The following is an 18,097-nucleotide window of genomic DNA, read 5'->3' as shown; positions in this document are numbered from 1 at the left end:
GCCAAAAGCGAGGAATATCAAAGAATGACGGGTTTTAATGGCAATTATCATTCGTTACTTCGTAGTCCGTTTGGTTGGTAGTGGGTACCAGGGCCGAGTAGAAGTGTTTTTTAATGGAGCCTGGGGAACAGTGTGTGACAACGAATGGGATTTACAGGACGCAGGCGTAGTTTGTCGTCAGCTTGGATATGGAACAGCTTTGATGGCCGTCAAGTCCGCAGCTTTCGGGAGAGGACAAGGAAAGATATGGATGAATAGCGTACGATGTACAGGAGCTGAAAGTTCATTACAACAGTGTGCTCATAATGGATTAGGAAAAGGGAACTGTTCTCATAGTGACGATGCCGGTGTAGTCTGCTCTTCAGGTAAGGCAGAGTAGAGTATTTTGGGAGAAGATGCATGGATGCCAGCTTCACAATTCATAATTCTTAGCTTTAATAATGCATTAATTTTGTGTTCAACCATGTTTAAGATTTCGTAAAAACAAAGGTGAGACGAACGTTTTCAATCGATGTCATCATAAGAAGCAGATAGGAAATATTATGGTATTTAATTTTATGGAACTGTACATAATTTTACCACTAAGAAGCAACTACTGCGTTTCTGTTGACAGCCTTGTGTGATATGTTTTTACAATTTTTTTCACATAGCAGACGAAACGCACCATGACATGTGAAATATAAGAACTTTCTTTAAACTAATTTTCCTGCAAAAGTACGAATTAAATATCGCATTTAGGCTATATAGGTTCTTAAATAGGTTCATATTTTCTTGATAACAAAATACATGTACTCTCCTTTGAACAGTCCAGCCCCAACTGACACAGTGTTTTGCAGTAGTATTTAATTGTTTTACCTAAACAACTCAAGTATTTTCGGATTTACATGATTAATTAGAGGATATGTAATGTTGGCCTTTTCCTGTGCCTTAGAGCTTATTTTAGCTCTTTTATCCAACAGTTCGATTGGTGGATGTGCGTCACCAGGGCGATTTGACAACTCAAGGCCGGGTGGAAGTGTTCCACAATGGAGTGTGGGGAGCAGTGTGTTATGCTGACTGGGACTTAAAAGACGCCAACGTAGTTTGCCGTCAGCTTGGGTTTACAGCTTTGGCAGCGAAGGCGTACGCGGCTTTTGGAAGAGGAAACATAAAAACATGGTTGACTAACGTACAGTGTGGAGGAGATGAGAGTTCCTTCATGGAATGTGCCAACAGCGGATGGGGAACATATTACTGTTACCAAAATAAATATGCCGGTGTAAGGTGTAGAACAGGTGGTAAGAAGTACATTGTGTTTTAATAAAAACAGGATCATTGTATAATGCAATTCGAGGGATTTTATTGGCTTAGCGGTTATGGTATATGAGCCATTATACCATGGCCGAAGGGTAACGACCATTAAATTGTCTTCTGATTGTTCCCGCAAAGTGTAATCAGCAAGATCTAACAATGCTCCTTGATTGTTTTTAATAAAACAATTATTCCACTCACGCTTGTTGGATCAAGAGATGATTATACCCAACTCGGCGCAACGCGCCTCGTTGGTTATGTATCATCTTATATCATGCGCGTGATCGTGGAATACAGTTCACTGTTGCAGTTTGATGTGCATTGTTTGTATCTAATAAGTATATAAACACAGTACAAATTCATTTCATATCTGCCCATTAATATCTGGTCATTAAGAAACATTTTGTCTGGGTATACCACTTAATAAGAAAGTAATAAAAGAATTATAAGAATATAAACAAAAAGAAATACAAGAATAAGTTTGAACTTGAATGTGCCACTGACATTTGTATACTGAATCTAAAACACATTGAAAGTATCCAAAACTTGTTGCACAGTGTACTGTGGCGGTCGAAATTAAAGCAAAGTTTTAGTGTCCCTGTATAAGGCTCAGATTGCCATAGAATAGGATATAAGGAGTTAATATTCTTAAAGAACCACGCGGAATTCAGGATTCTGCCATTTATACCCTCAAATCATCCGTTATTTCGTAGTTCGGTTGATTGGCGGTGGTAACCAAACAAGCCAGGGAAGAGTGGAATTGTTAATCAATGGAACCTGGGGAACAGTGTGTGATGACGAATGGGATTTACAGGACGCAAACGTCGTCTGCCGTCAGCTTGGATTTGGAAGTGCTGTGACTGCAGTCAAGTCAGCAGCTTTCGGGAAAGGACAAGGAAAGATATGGATGAATAAAGTTCGATGTAAAGGAGATGAAAGTGCATTGACACAGTGCGCCCACGATGGATTGGAAAAAGGGAACTGTTCTCACAAAAAAGATGCCGGTGTAATTTGTGCTACAGGTAAAACATATGCTTTACACTTTATTTTTAAATCACAAGTGTTCGAGCGTTAGATATGAATGATTGGTGACAGTAATTTAATAGAATTTTACATGATTTAATCGTTTGTAGAGGAAGAAACCGGAATTTCATGTCAAACATTTCATAAACCTTCAGCCTGAACAGACAATGGAATGTAAATTTGGTGTAGCGTGTCAAGGTTTTTTCTGATGAAGCTGCATTGATGTACCTGACATTTTAACTGTATTATTTTGCTCTTAATTTGTAATAGATTTCTCTGTAAAAACCCAGTCGAAATAAAACTTTCGGGGTTGGTTCTTTCAGTTTTTGTATGTGAAAGCCACACTTGGTCACTTCTCGCATTCCTCGAAAATTTCGAATTGAAGGTTAAAAGTCTAGAAATCGTATTTCTGGCAACAAATTGCAGGGAGTAAATAACACGAAACAAGATGTTGGCGATACTGACAGACTAGAAAAACAATAACTGGATCGAGTGTTTCTTGGTTGGCTGACAGGTTTTCTTACACGTTCAACCCTTACGCTGGTATTTCAAGAACAACATAAGAACACAGCCCAGGCTGACAGTCAGTTAATTTTTTTTTACTTTGACCATTTACTTTGTAAAACCGTTAGCATAAATACTAGTAAATGAAAAGTAAAACTTTAGTCCATACAGTAAAAGAAGAAGATCACTAAGAAAAGCAACAGGTTACTCTAGGGCCGTCAATATGAGGATACACATGGTTTGGTTACAGCCCATATTTAAAGAAAGCATTAACCAAATTAATGAATTGATGAATTTACGAAACGAAGCACAAAAACGAAAATAGCTTCAGGAAAGTATGACTCAATGAAGCCTTTCTTTATGCCACAGTTCGCATAGTGGATGACGATGGTTTTGGCGATTTGGCATCAAAAGGCAGAGTGGAAGTGTACCACAATGGAGCCTGGGGAACAGTATGTGATGACAACTGGGACTTAAGGGACGCCAACGTAGTTTGCCGTCAGCTTGGGTTTGCAGGAGCTGTGGCAGCAAACAAAAGCGCGGCTTTCGGGCAAGGAGAAGGGAAAATATGGATGGATGAAGTGCAGTGCACAGGAAATGAGAGCTCCTTTAAGGAATGTAACCACCTGGGATGGGGATCACATAACTGTGGTCACGGTGAAGATGCCGGTGTAATGTGTACTACAGGTGATAAGCATACTATAGTAGCATTTGGTGTATGTTATTTATACCCAATAATAATAGAACAAACTAGTAATTAAACTACCATAACAATAATCAAAGACTAGGAAGTGCGTTCGATCTCAACAGGTTCTCTTTCCTTTGCCGAGGTGGTGATGATGTCATCTGCCCCTGCAAAATCCGCAGGGGATGCAAACTTATTGCAATTCTTCCTCGCGAAGTAGAAATATTAGTACCCCTTTTCAAAATTCAGTACTGTAGGAACACACTTTTACCTTGGGCTCCTCAGCTCACGTTTTAGCTTCTGATGATCAACCACTGAAGTATACAAATTCCTGAACGGCAAAGTCGTTCGCGTGACTCGCCACTAAACTCTTTGCTTCCCTGGTGAGCGAACAAAAATGAGTTGGCCATATATTAACAGTTTTTATGCACTAAGTCATCAGCAATAAATAAGCACTGCTAATGCCCGCGATGGTTCGGATTCAACGCTCAACTGCGTTGGGAGCAAACTAACGTGGGCTTAGATGACGGCATCAAAAATTTGACGTACGTGCAACCCAGCAACCGGAAAGACTATCGCTTGTCTCGTTGTTACTGCGCATACGCTCTGCGCATCTCGAGATACTCGGGTTCCCATGGGTGGTGCCTACTAATACAGGGATATTTTTGCGCAGTTTATCACTATACGGAGAAAGCAAAACTTAGCAAGTACTCTTAGAATCCAAATAGAAAATTGGGGTTAATCATGCATTTTTCAGAGATAATAAAGCTTCAATTTGGAAAAAAGACGCCTTTCATTGCTTTGTATTATAATGCTTTTCTACTAAGCTCTGTTTTTAACCGCATAGTCATAAACTGTGAAAAATTTCTGCATTAGTAGGCACCGTCCTTAAAAAGATTGCTGTGTCGCAGAACGTATTTGTCTCTGATCGCCGTGTGTAACGCCGGTAGAACATTCAAAAGGCCCAGATTGTCACGGAAAAGAATGCAAGGGGTTCTAGTCCTCAATAAGCAATGTTGAATTTATGATTCTGTTATCCGACACGTTCCAAAAGTTCCTTTTGTGGGTAGACCTCTCTCCCAAGGTCATTCCAAGTCTAGTACATATGAAACTTGGAGCTACGTATACAGCTGTTTCGAAAAAGATTGTCCAAAAAATCGTGAAAGCGTAGACTACGCCACAATGCCCAAAGATAGTCTGGGAAATACCCAATAAATTATGGATTCTGAGCTTTTATTGAAATTTATTGGGTTTTCCAGACTACCTTTCGGCATTGCCTCGTATATGCAGCTACGCTTTTACGCTTTGTTGGACAACCTTTGTCGGAACAGCTGTAAACAGTTGCGAAAAGATGTATTTTTAATGCAATTTAATCACTCGTTTTCTCGTAGTTCGGTTGATTGGTGGTGGAAAAAAAACACACCAGGGCCGAGTCGAAGTGCTTTTTAATGGAACTTGGGGAACAGTGTGTAACAACGGATGGAATTTAATGGACGCAAACGTAGTTTGCCGTGAGCTTGGATTTCAAGGAGCGATGAATGCAGTCAATTCTGCAGCTTTCGGGAGAGGACAAGGAAAGACATGGTTGGACAACGTAAGATGTGCTGGAGATGAAAGCTCATTAGTATACTGCAATCATAGTGGATGGGGAAAGAGCGACTGTTCTCATAGTGAAGACGCCGGCGTAGTGTGCATTCCAAGGAGAGGTAATAAAAACCCTTTCCAATGTAAGTTGAAATTTTTGAGGGGAAGAAAAAATGAAATTAGAGTTTAACTTAATTTAATTTTAAAAGAATTCAGACGTTATAATAAGTCCGCACAAAAGGTACTGAAACGTTGGTGTCAAAAGTTTTGGGGTTTGAGAGAAAGAATGGCGTGTGAGCTCTGACCTTTTTTTCTTTCTCTCTCTATCCCTTCCTTCCTTCCTCCCTCCCTCCATCCCTCCCTCCTTCCATCCTTCATTCCTTCGTTTAATCCTACTCTCCCTTCTTCCTTGTATGTATAGTATTTGATATATAGCACGGGCTTCAGCCTTTAAACTAACGTTGTATCCTTAAAAAACAGGGAAAATAGGTTGTAGCGTGCTGCAACGGAATTACGTAGAGACACGAACGTGCACGAGTGCTTAGTTCGTCGTCCTGACAAAGCAAATCAATATGTTTATACCCCTCTTCTTTGTCATAGATGGTGTTCGACTGGTGGGCAGAGATTATTATGCAAACCAGGGTCGCGTCGAAGTATTTTATAGCGGAATATGGGGAACAGTGTGTGGAGGAAGAAGCTGGGACATAAAGGACGCCAACGTAGTTTGCCGCCAGCTTGGATTTGAAGGAGCCTTGAAGGCGGTCGACCACCCAGGTGTCGCTCAAAATAAAATGACCTTGATGTATAACGTCCAATGTGCAGGAAATGAAAGTTCGCTAGTAGAGTGTTACCACAAAGGTTTCGGGCAAAGTTCATGTTACGGTGTGAATGCAGGTGTAGTGTGCAGTCGAGGTAATTATCAATATAAAAGGAAGTGGACTTTCTGTAGATGATTAGGTAGAAAGTGTCCACATGATGTAATTCAAACATTCTTCAGTGTAATCAAAGGGTTGATATCAACCTTGAATTAACTACAAAAGTCACACATAGAACTGGTTTATTGGAAAGATTAGAGAACCCGGGAGGGGCTATGTTCCGCTCGTCACACAAGCTAACACTTCACAGAAATATTGGCGCATTCATGGATATGGCAAGGGCCGGTTCACGGAAAACAAAGCCCAAACTATCGACTATGTAATAACAGCAAGTTTTAGGAAAATGAATGACGATTTTGATCATAAATGCTTTTATCAAGACGCACGTGAAACTTTGTTAGCTGGTGGTTGCCATATGTGGCATTCCATCAGGCCTACTAATTAATACACGTACTCATATGTGTTCTTTTACATCTGTTCTTGTATACTGACTCTCAGGTTATAAGAATATCAACATTTAGGCCGGGTAAACCATCTCCAGGATGTATATTGCAAATGGAATAGTCACTAGTGTCAGAAATATCTCTTAAGAATTTCACGACATCTCATGTTTATTTCTTCGGGAAATATTAATGATGCCACCTAAAATTCATCTTAGAACACACGTTCTAAGATTAATCAATCCATCTTATTCCAGGGATTCGTTTAGTTGGAAGACCTTCATCCCGAGAAGGTCTGGTACAAGTCTACTACAACAGACGTTGGGGCTGGGTGTGTGGCGATCAGTGGAACAGACAGGATTCTGATGTGGCTTGCAGAATGATGGACTTCAATGGGTCACTATCAGCTGCTTTTGAAATTCAAAGTATCAAGGAAACAAGCCTTCCCCTGCAGATAAGAAATGTGCAGTGTTTTGGAAACGAAAGTTCCATTTTTGCATGTGCCCACAAAATGCGCGGATCGCATGAAGACTGTGCTGATAACAAAATAGCTTTGACACTGTGCAAGGAACGAGAAGGTCAATGTAGCTTCAATAAATGTTTTTATGTACAACTATTATAAACCTCATACCTTTAATTCGATGTTAATTGCAAAATCCCTTATACTAACTATAATACACGTAACGAACGAACGAACGAGCGAACGAACGAAAAAAAAAACCCTACAACCAGATGACAGAGCCGGTAGAAAAGCCTGGGAAATTTAAAAGCCATTAGCCATTGCAATGACAGATAGGAAGTACAGTCCCTACTCCAAAGCCTATGTGCGGCCTATTAAATCAATGGTTTTATGGTTATTGAGTGGCACAAATATTGAGTGGATTCAAATATTATCAACTTTGTTGATAAAGCCAAACAATCGATTTTCTTTCTGTAGTTCGGCTAGTTGATGGGAAATCACCGCGTGAAGGTCGCTTTGAAATTCTCTACGACGGCGTCTGGGGCACAGTTTGTGGTCACGAGTGGGATAAGCGAGAGGCGAATGTAGTTTGCCGTCAGTTGGGATATGATGGAGCTGTAGCAGCAATCCCCTGGCCGGCGTTTGGAAACGGATTGGAAATGACGGCGATGAATCACATTCAGTGCGTGGGAGATGAAAGGTCGATATCAGATTGTAGGTCTTCTAGATGGAAAAATGGTGACTGCGGGACATTTGCCTTCTCTCAAGCACCAGGGGCAGTTTGCACCCAATCAGGTAACATGACAGTTAATAATTATCAGATTTAAAACTTAGTTGATATATATTGCAACGATTGGAAAGCTAAGTGATCAAATGCGCATTACATCGTTGAGAATTCATACGATTATCACAGGATAAAATTAATAATGCCTACACTCCAGGTTTCTGCAGAAAAAAAAAAACATGCAAATGTTCCTCATGGGTTCCAGTGATGCTGTAAGAAGTAATGCAGCATCGCTAACTTTCACCTAATAACAATGTTATTTCAGTTCGTTTAGAAGGAGGACTTACATCTCAAGATGGCAAGGTCCAGATTTACTATCGCAATACTTGGGGCTGGGTGTGTGACCAGCAGTGGGACCAGAAAGACGCTGATGTGGTTTGTCGTGAGTTAGGCTTTGAAAGAGCATCTGTATTTCACGTGGACATTTCTGACAGCAACGATGATAATGGAACATGGTGGTTAAACAATGTCCGGTGCATTGGTAATGAGTCATCCATATTTTCATGTCTTCACGATGGATTAAAAGAACACAGCTGCGAAAGCAATAAGAGGGCGACTGTGGTATGCACTGGAGCAGAAGGTACGAATAAGTACTAATTCTATAAATTTGTCACTGTCGGCTTACCGCCATGTTAACTGTTACCAGCCACTACTTCTGACCGTAGGCAACTGTTGTTGCAACTATATAAAACTGAAATGATAAAAGAGACTAGTCAATCGCCTTAACATCTGTATCAACTGCATTGCCATCTACATTAATGATCACTGCAAAGACTGGTTTTAGTTTTAACAGTTTCATATTTTTTTTGGCGCATAGCCTTGTTTTAATTTCCAGGGCTCTTATTGATAACAGAACTTTTATGCTGATGAGGTCACCTTAGTATTTTTTTTGATTGATTGATTGATTGATTGATTGATTGATTGATTGATTGATTGATTGATTGATCGATTGACTGAGCAGACATCGAGCATTCCACGTCCCTATTAACTCCTCAGTGATGGCTCTGTGTTTCTACTGTGTGATTTTATTCCCCATACTGAATCTGGAAAAGCGAACTATCGAATTGTAACTTGGCACGCTCCCCATCTCGTAGAAATGTTAACCCATAACGAAAGGTTTCTTCTTGAGGCCTTCTGTAACGTTACATTAGTGTCGGTTGTTAGTAATTCGTTTACCTCAATTTTTCATCTTATATCAGTGCAAAGTTCAGTGCATATCGATCACCTGTTTCACTATTGTTTTTCAAGTGCGGTTAGTCAATGGAAAAGCACCGTCCAGAGGACGAGTTGAAGTTCTGTACAGTGGAGACTGGCGCCCAGTATGTAGTTACGGCTGGAACCTGCAACATGCTAATGTCGTTTGCTATCAGCTAGGATACAATGGCGCTAAAGCGCCAGTTGATAGTCAACTCGTTACCAAGCAACGTCGGTGGAAACCGATGTGGCTAGACAGCGTGCAGTGTGAAGGAAACGAAATCTTTATAATGGACTGCAGGCATAAAGGTTTGGACTATTGCTGGCATGGTTCATCTGCAAGCTTAGTCTGCATCCCTGAAGGTACTATCTATAAATTCAATTTCATTTGTTACGTAATTGATTTAAAGTGGCTGGTACCAGCGTCCAGCTTTCTAACATGTAAAATTTTAAAAGAAAAGAGCAAAAATCGGACCAAGATCATGATGAATTAAATAAATATTTGAAAGATTAAATTGCACATTTAGTTTCTGGCCAAAAATAACTTATTTTGTTGTCATCAATCGTTACCATGGCAGCGATACTTAAGGTTTATTCCGATACACTTCTGAGGCTTTTAACGCTTGTAACTTGAAAGTGTTGATCTTCCATTTTTTAATGTTACAAGAAAGTGCACAAAGAGGATTTTAGATCAACTTGAAAAACACAATTGGTGGCCAGTGCAAAATCCGTAGATTTTTCTTTTTTTTTTTTTTAAGTTTGCCTGTCTTTCTCAAGAATAAAAGATAAAAAGAAAAGAAAAACGAGGGGGCTCAGTGTGCTTGTGCTCTTGTAAAAATCCTTCGCACTTTCCACAGTTCCCCACAACATATCTTTGTGCACTTCAAAATCAGGATTTTAAGATTTACTTTAGCACAAGTACGCTGCCCTTGCGCGTACACACGGAGGTGCCTAATACAAATCGGATTCCGAATGAAATGAATTATTAAATTACAAATACAAATTGTTATTTCTCTGTAGCTGCGCCCCTGACAAAGCCACAACTTGCGTCACGAGACGTTTCCAGTATCGGACTTAAGTGGCGTCCCACAAGGCCATCGAACTATAGTGTCCAGAAATGGGACAATGACACGTTATCGTGGGTGAAGACAAGCTGCCGTGAGAGCTATGTTCCAGGAGCATGCAGGATTTACAGTCCTTGGTGTACAATAACGGGTTTAAAGCCGTCTACAGTGTATTACTTCAGGATCTATGTGAATGACAGTGTTACTTCTCCAGCATCAGGGCCGATAAAGACCAGATCACCTCGTAAGTAAAACATTCAAAGTATCAGTACGCTTTTCAGCCTTTTGTTTTTATTAAAAATAGGTACGCATTGCGTACATGTGTGTCAGTGCTGTGCACGCGCTGAGGACCTCCTTGTTTAAGAACAGTCACTCACTCTCACATGCCTGACGACATAGTGGGTAGTGCACTATACGGTGCACTACCCACAAAAGACGAGTTATAAGTACCTTTCACAGCGTAATTTCGTTACAGGGTCAAGGTACACCAGGGAAAGGGGAGGGGAGGGGGAGGGCGTAATGATCAGTAGCCTTCACTCGGATGGTCACGTGTTATCTACAAACTCAAAGGTAAATTAACAATGTAGACCCATGATGATAACAAAAAATGCAACAGAAAATGCCTTCTCTTTTTCATACAAATGAAAATTTTCTAATTGGTTTGATGTAGTATTTATAATGCCCATTTGAATTGTCCGCACTTTGATATTTCATCTCCAGACACATAACTTAGTGTCAATTGTACAACGTAATACTAGGGCCACTGTTATTGGTTCACTGTAGCGAATTCCTTTTCACAACCTTTTCACGTTTTACCTTTGTCTTTGCAATGCCAAGTTCAGCGGGAGTGTCAGGGCACAAATATTCGTTTCTATTTGTCCAACCAGATGTCATTTTCCCAGTAGTTTAAGTGACAAGTGTTTCAACGTAATAATCTCAATTGTTATTTAAACAAACCACGCGAGTTCTTAAGTTCATGAAATCGCTAAGACCTCGTGAGAAATATAAAAATGGCCCTTCATTGAATGGTTCTACAATCTGATGTTTGTTTGTTTCTTGTTTTAGATGAACGTTTACCGGTCTCCACAAATTCTCCTACGACGGAGGTCAAAACCAACGAAAGTGTCACAGGTAAGTTTAAACGTTAACGAAAACCGTTCGTGCTTGCGCTTTTGACATGACTTACCTTTGCGTTTGCGTCGCACCTGTATATCATGGGCCTACGTTATGACTCCAAGAATATTTGAGGCTTAATTTTTTTTTATCTGGTCCAAAGAAGGACCACCTCATAAATAATTAAAATTACAAAAGCTTCTTGTTAACTTAAAAATAAACAAGGGTTTTGGCGGAGTAACTAAAATTGTTATGTAAACATACCCCCATTTATTTATTTATTTATTTATTTATTTATTTATTTATTTGTTTGTTTGTTTGTTTGTTTGTTTATTTATTTATTTATTTTTTTATTTTTTGAAAGATGAGAAACATTCATCGATATTAACCTACTCTCCATCGACGAATGTGATCACAAGGGAATGTATTACTGGTACATTTTCACAACAACAACAAAATGCACTTCCGTTTTCGAGGTTTAATAACCTTTCCGATTGCTTCAGAGGTGGAAACCGGGCGTATGCTATGACTCAAGAAATTTCGGAAGTAAATGTTCATTTTTTGGTCGAAAGAGAAACCATCTCGAATGCAGTTGGAGTGTTCAGGAACTTCTTGTACATTTTAGAAAATTGAAAACAGCTTCTGCTGCGTGACAACTCAAACTTTTACTGATTTAAGGTGGCCGAACACAGTTTGCGCGCGCTTTACAGATTCTGTTAGTGATGCTATTAAGCGTGCGCTAGGGTTGTGGTAAGCAAAAACTATCGATCCCTCGATTTTTTACCAAATGGATCACAAAGGTAAGTTTTGCTCTTAAAATAACTCAGTTTCTCGTTTGTGAATCCTTCTTCATTTATCGCCGAGCAAAGAAAGTGAGTTCGCAATGAGCTAAGCCTTTTTGTACGCTTTTCATCTTTGCTGAAAAAAACAAATTAAAAGCCACGCATGCGCATTTGAGCAAAAAATTGTGACTGGTTGTTTTAATGGAAATGAACTGTTTTCTAAGGAACCGCTCGTTAGAATTGTGTGAAATCTGACAAAACAGTAGTTTACTTAAAGTGTAACTCGCCTACAAACCAAAAACAAAATCTAACCGAGGGTTACTTCAAAAAACACTAAAGTGCAAAACCAACATTTACAGGAGATCTGTCTCTTAAAATAACATGAAAGCAACATCACTATGTCAGTATTTTGTGAGTTTATCTGGATACAAAAAATGGAAAAAATCTAACGAGTGAATTTTCTAAAAATTAAGGAAAACCATTATTTGTGGACGGTTAATAGCTTGCTGCGTTGCCATGGCAACGGCACCTTGCTCAACAAGAAGTATCAAAATTTATTCCTTCTCTGTTAATCTTGCACCATGCTAATTTCGGGTTCTCAGAAGTACGTAGTTTTCAAATAATGTTTACCAACACCTGTATACTAGAAAACTGTGTTCAGCCACCTTAAACATACAACAAGAGTTTCATTTGTTCAGTCTTACTTCAATCCCTTGAAATTTCAAGCATAGAGACAGCCCTTTCGTGAATGATTCTTAACTGTTTTGTTTTTTCTCTCTCTCTCTCTCTCTTCTCTTGTCTTTCCTTCAATTTTAGATGTTGGGAAACATACAACGGAATTCACAAATTCTCCACAGCCGACGATAAATGTCGGAGCACGTGTTCAAGGTGCGTTTTAACGACAGGCAAAGAAAATAAAAATAGCAGCTGAAAAAGAAGGGATATTTTTTTCCTTTTTTAAGCTTCTACAAGCAGAGTTTTTAATAGATATCTCGTACTTCTATGTGACATATAACGAAAATGTTTATACAGTGCAACCCCCCTCGTCCTCCCCAAATTTAGAGAAAAGAACATGAAAGTAAAGAAACAAAGTCCCCCGGAATTGACATCTTCTCTCGTAAATGGGCACACCTACTGTTTGTTTTTGGGCACACCTACTACTAATTGTTACGTTACGTTTTTTCCTAAAATACTTTACTTTGTACCTCTCCGTCAATTGGTTTCACCGAACTCCTTCCCTTCCTCTAGATAAAACACAAAAACACAGCTTAACGCTTATTTCTGTTTCATATATTTTTTTCTCTGTACAGATGAAACAACCTCACAGTCGCTTCTTCCTGTGGTAATTGCTTTAAGCATTGTTCTTTTCATCTTAATTGCCGTCATGAGCTTCCTGATTTTTAGGCAGTGGCGGCGTTTACCAGGCGCTAAAGCTAAAAGGGGGACAGACAAACAGCAATGCGTTGGATTGATAGACGAAGAAACCAGTGCTACTGACAATTTCGAGGAGACCGAAGAAAACTCATCTTTCGAGCTTCGTCCACTGAAATCTCCTCAAGGAAAAAGCTCCACAAAGCATTACTACCAGAAATTCCACTTTTAGGTAAGTCTCTTATACATCCATTCACATTCATGTATATTTATCTAAACATATCCCGCAGGGATTTTTCAGTTACGTAAAGACAGACAATGCGCAGCCACGCTTTTAGGATGCTTATGTTAACTAACCTAACTTTCTTTCAAATAGGGAGGTCTGCATTCTGTTAAATTACTACAGAGATTAAGGGAATGGAATGGAATGGAACTTTATTTTACGTGGCACTCTACTTAGCTAAAAGCTACTTTACAGGAAGCCCATTAATAAACAACAAACATTACAAAAACAAAAAGAAAGATAAAAATTAGCTAACAATCTAAAATCTAAAAATTTAAAAATCTAAAATATTTAAGAAATATAATCATTCATGTATCAACACATGTACATAAATTTACAATTTCAAAAGCTAACCAAGATAATAACAATTTTAAATGCTGCATGACGAATACTTCTTAAAAATTCCCTTGTGCCGGCCATGGCGCGAATCGAGTCTGGCAGCGCATTCCATGTCTTTGCAGCGAAGTACCGAAGGGAAAATAAATGTACTTACACTATACGTCGAGAAATTAATTCTGTGTAATCAGGGATTCATTGCGTTATGTTACAAACACTAACCCTAACCTCTGGTATACGCAAATACGCGTCTAAAGCTTTGAATATGAAACTTAAACTTGACTCTAGATCGCTTCAAACATCAACCTCTAAATTTCCTTTAATTATAAAAAGCTGGCGGCTTTTCTAAACTCTTAAATGGCTGTGTTCAAGTCACGATTCACAAACCAAATATTGTCCTACTAAGAATTCTAGAGAATTTCCTACTTTAACGTGAAAAATCCATTATCATATAAAAAAGGCATTGATTGTTCAAGTTCAAGCTTAACCCCAAGCATGTCCGATTTGTTTTAGTAAGCTCATGACACAAGCGTCATTAAGCTCAATATATACTAAAACTTCCACCTTCTAACACAATATGTTATTATCTCCTTATTATTGCAGGATGCCCATCATGACACTGCTGCGGAAGTTATTGTTTGACGACTACGTTCCAGAGGTTAACGTACCCATTTAACGTCGTCCCAATGAGGCAAAGAGAAGATTGAAAGTGATCCTAACGTTTAGTTAGATCAGTTTGTTTGTTTAACTGTTTCTTAGTTTGTTTATTTCTTTGTTTTTAATGCATTATAACTTTTCTTTCCTTTGTTACCCTTTGATATTGAGATGGTAGTGACCACACTTTGCCCTTTCACACTAAGATCAGAGTATACTTAAAGTGCACTTCAAAAATTTAAGTAGATTTGGCCTCTACTTTCGAAAGTCTAGAAAATAGATTTTTCAGGCATGATTATGTCAGCTGTTGTATGAGAAAAATATCAGATGATGTCTGTCAAGTTTCCTTAAAGCCCACAGGCTTTTTGTTCACATTACAATCACGTACCAAATGCGCCTCAAGTGCACTTTGCAACCCTAGTGTAAACAGGGGAAGTAATTTTAAGTAATAATAATCAATTAAACAAGTTTTACGTAGACGCTTTTTATACGGAAAAAAGCGTTTTAGTTGTTTAGTTTTTCATTCATAACCCACTTAATGAAATGATTTTTTATGCTAAATCAGTATTCATTTGGAAATAGCCTAAATGACCATGAATTTGTATACCTATAACCGAACACAAAATAACGACATGGCGGCAAACTCCTTACATGAATGACTCTTTTATAAGAAGAAGGCGTTAGGAACAAGAATTGGACCAAATTCTTGAAGTGAACTGTCGCTAAAAATTGACGTTGTCAATATTTCGTTAAAAAGCGATTTGTTTTAAATAGCACCAAAACTGCAGCCTTCTCTATGCGAGATTCGAATGCATCAAGGAATCTTTTTCCAGAATTATAGTGCTTTCTAATATTTCCATTCTTGATATGTACCTTTAATTGCTTTTTGGTGATAAGTTGTTTTACTGCTATTATAATCATCTTTGTTGTTGTTGTTGCTTATTACGTTTTTTTAGCATACAATAAAGTGGTAAACAGGAATTCGTTCTTGGCCTCTTGTGGTTACCGCTCTATTTCCTGCTCTTGGCTGAGTAAGTTGCCAAGGGTTTTCGATAGTAGGGAGCTTAAGCAACGACAACGCCACAAAGCAATATGTTTAATGAGCAAAAACAATCTCTATGCACGTGCGTTTTTTTATTTTGGTACATTTCTTCGCTGTCCTCTGCAAAACAACAACGTGAAATGACCAAATTCAAAGGTTTTTGGAGAACGTAAGCACACGACGGTGAATTTTTCATTTTCTTTCTTAACTTGAACGCCGCTCCTACCAATTTGGTTCCTGGATAGTTCGCCGTTTCTCTAGAAGTTGAGCGAGTTGAAATAATCGCGTACTACAAATGTAATAAAGTTGTATTTCCAGGTCACGATTTCGTTGCCGTTGCCGTCGTTGCTGCTTAAGCTCTCTAGTATTGGAGACTACCGGGCCCATGCTGACAAGGAAAGGTCGGGACTGTTACGTCGGCCATGGGTGTACACTTCTAGGGGTAAGGGATCCCTATGGCATCCTCCCCCAAAAAATGTTTGAAATTGTACCCTCTGAAACACTATTACGGACCTATAATATTGTAGTACGACTACGAATGCGAGAGTTGACTTCAAGTTTTTAGAGAAGTACTAAGAAGAGATATATCCTAGGAAGCTTCATTTTACTCTTCGTGAGCGACAAACGTGTTGTTTTGAATGATGACAGCTAAGCCCTTCAAAAAAAATTGACAGAAAACTTACCACTACCTCAATTTGCTTTAATGGATGCCAGTAGAAGTATTTAGGTCAGATGCTCAAAAAATTGCCCTATAGTTTCATCACTTTTAGCGTAGTTGTACGATCAAAAAATTTTCACACTTTATTTCTAGCACTGACTTTTAGGAAGTAATGGGTGCCTCTTTCTCTCAAGCGTAGGTTGTTTAATACTGCTGACACTAGCTACAAACTCTTCCTAGTGCGTAGTTAAAGGACAATTTCATTTCAGGGCCTTCTCAGGTGGATCTCAGCATCAACACTGAAAAGGAGAGCGTGGGAAAGAGGGGAGAGGGGGGTGAGGGAAGAACAGCAGTGTGAACTGTCCATGTGTTCAAAACGATGACGTCATGTAGAGAAAACGCTTATTTCAGTGAAGGTATTTCTACCTTTGCTTGTAGCATAGTGGTTATATAACACTGCCTGCCATATAGTGTGAAAGCAAGCATGGCGATCCCCTGTTATTATTGTTTGTGGACTTACTAAATGTAATGGAAAAAGAAATTTCAACAAAATTTGTAAATCAGTTTTTTGACAACCACAGTAACCATAGAGATTTTTAAAGTGTTTCTGATTTTCAACCCGGAAGAGCTAGAAAAGAGAACCTGGAAACAAGCCCTATGATGCCCGAGCAGTGCTCTACCAACTGAGCTATCAGGTCACAATGTGAGTTCGTAATATACCCGTGAAGGATGAATAAATGAATAAGACTTATGTATGAATCCTGTATTTGAACTGCAGGGTGAAAGATTAAGGGTGTGTTCCTTTAGGATGATCCAGATCGGGATCAATGATCCAAGATCACTCGGATCATGATGCATCAAAGAAACCCACAAAACCTTTTCAGGTGGATTTCTCGGTTCCTTTAATGCACCATGATCCAAGTGATCTTGGATCATTGATCCTGATCTGGATCACACCAAAGGAACGCACCCTAAATAGAGGAAAGACCGTCGAAGGGCATGTGTAATATTATAGAATCACTGCGCTGGGCAGTTTAGATTTCCGCACAGCCCCGTACGTTATTATATATGCACCACTCTCATACTAACCTTTGCCAGCAATGGCGAGCATGGATGGAGTTTGAATCGTGGATGTACACATAATTACGTGTCATGCTGTGTGGCGATCTTTATACCAGGAAATCTTTCACAAACTTGATCGCATTTGCGATGTTCATGGCACAATTGTCTTGTAATCCTTAACTATAAGATTACCTTTGTATGCTGTCTTTGTATACCAGGCAATAATGAATCAATTCACAGCATCAGGAGATCTCCAATCACGCTAGACTGATAACACCAGCAACATTGTTTTCCTGGAAGCGAATAAAATGGTCGGTAGGTTTTAACATATCGAGGCAAAACAACCGTAAAATGTGTACATAGAGCGATGCCAACACTACTTACAAGGAATTAAAGAATTGCACGACATCAAATTGAAACTAACAACAACTCCATCGAGAATCGTAACAGCAGAACTTAACTAACATCAAAGATGGCGGTCTTTTTGCCCAGGCCTCTCGGCTGCACCTGGTAACTAGCTTCTATTTAAACGTCACGAAATGCGACATTTCTTTCTCACAGCCTTTCTTAATTGCGCTTTTTTATTGTTTGTCAAAAGCAGTTTCCATTATGACAGAAAACTTTGAAACATCGATGCATATTTTGCAGTTGACGTTAACCGAAAACAAAAGTACTAACGGACAAAAAAATTAGGAATGTTTCAAGCTAGGATACTAAATTTTTCAGTACAGTTACCGGTGAGGGTAAAAAAAAACCGAGAACGTTCGCTTTAATCTCACTTTAATTTGTATCACATTTTACATACAACAAACCACAGGAAATGTAAACAAATGGACAGTTGCAAAACATACTGGCTACCTTTTGAAAATAATTCAACACCTTATATTGTTCTA

At 39.0% G+C, this 18,097-nt stretch overlaps 1 protein-coding gene across 3 annotated transcripts in view; it reads left to right on the top strand.

Annotated features, from left to right (window-relative positions):
• Nucleotides 1-15,423, top strand: part of LOC146479983 (scavenger receptor cysteine-rich domain-containing protein DMBT1-like) — a 45,820-nt gene extending 30,397 nt beyond the window's left edge. For all 3 annotated transcript variants that reach the window (XM_085110195.1, XM_085110196.1, XM_085110197.1), the window contains 15 exons: nt 66-365; nt 960-1,277; nt 2,004-2,312; nt 3,187-3,504; nt 4,894-5,208; nt 5,687-5,998; nt 6,659-6,979; nt 7,339-7,656; nt 7,911-8,225; nt 8,894-9,202; nt 9,860-10,147; nt 10,969-11,034; nt 12,615-12,686; nt 13,109-13,401; nt 14,392-15,423. In XM_085110195.1, coding sequence (XP_084966321.1) covers nt 66-365; nt 960-1,277; nt 2,004-2,312; nt 3,187-3,504; nt 4,894-5,208; nt 5,687-5,998; nt 6,659-6,979; nt 7,339-7,656; nt 7,911-8,225; nt 8,894-9,202; nt 9,860-10,147; nt 10,969-11,034; nt 12,615-12,686; nt 13,109-13,401 — 3,854 coding nt within the window. In that variant the 3' untranslated portion in view covers nt 14,392-15,423. The remainder of the gene's footprint in view (nt 1-65; nt 366-959; nt 1,278-2,003; nt 2,313-3,186; nt 3,505-4,893; nt 5,209-5,686; nt 5,999-6,658; nt 6,980-7,338; nt 7,657-7,910; nt 8,226-8,893; nt 9,203-9,859; nt 10,148-10,968; nt 11,035-12,614; nt 12,687-13,108; nt 13,402-14,391) is intronic.
• The last annotated feature ends 2,674 nt before the right edge of the window (nt 15,424-18,097 follow it).

The sequence above is a fragment of the Pavona decussata genome, unplaced genomic scaffold, assembly GCF_977016875.1.
Source record: "Pavona decussata unplaced genomic scaffold, jaPavDecu1.1 SCAFFOLD_57, whole genome shotgun sequence".
NCBI lineage: Eukaryota > Metazoa > Cnidaria > Anthozoa > Scleractinia > Agariciidae > Pavona > Pavona decussata.
This window is presented reverse-complemented; position numbering and strand designations above follow the sequence as displayed.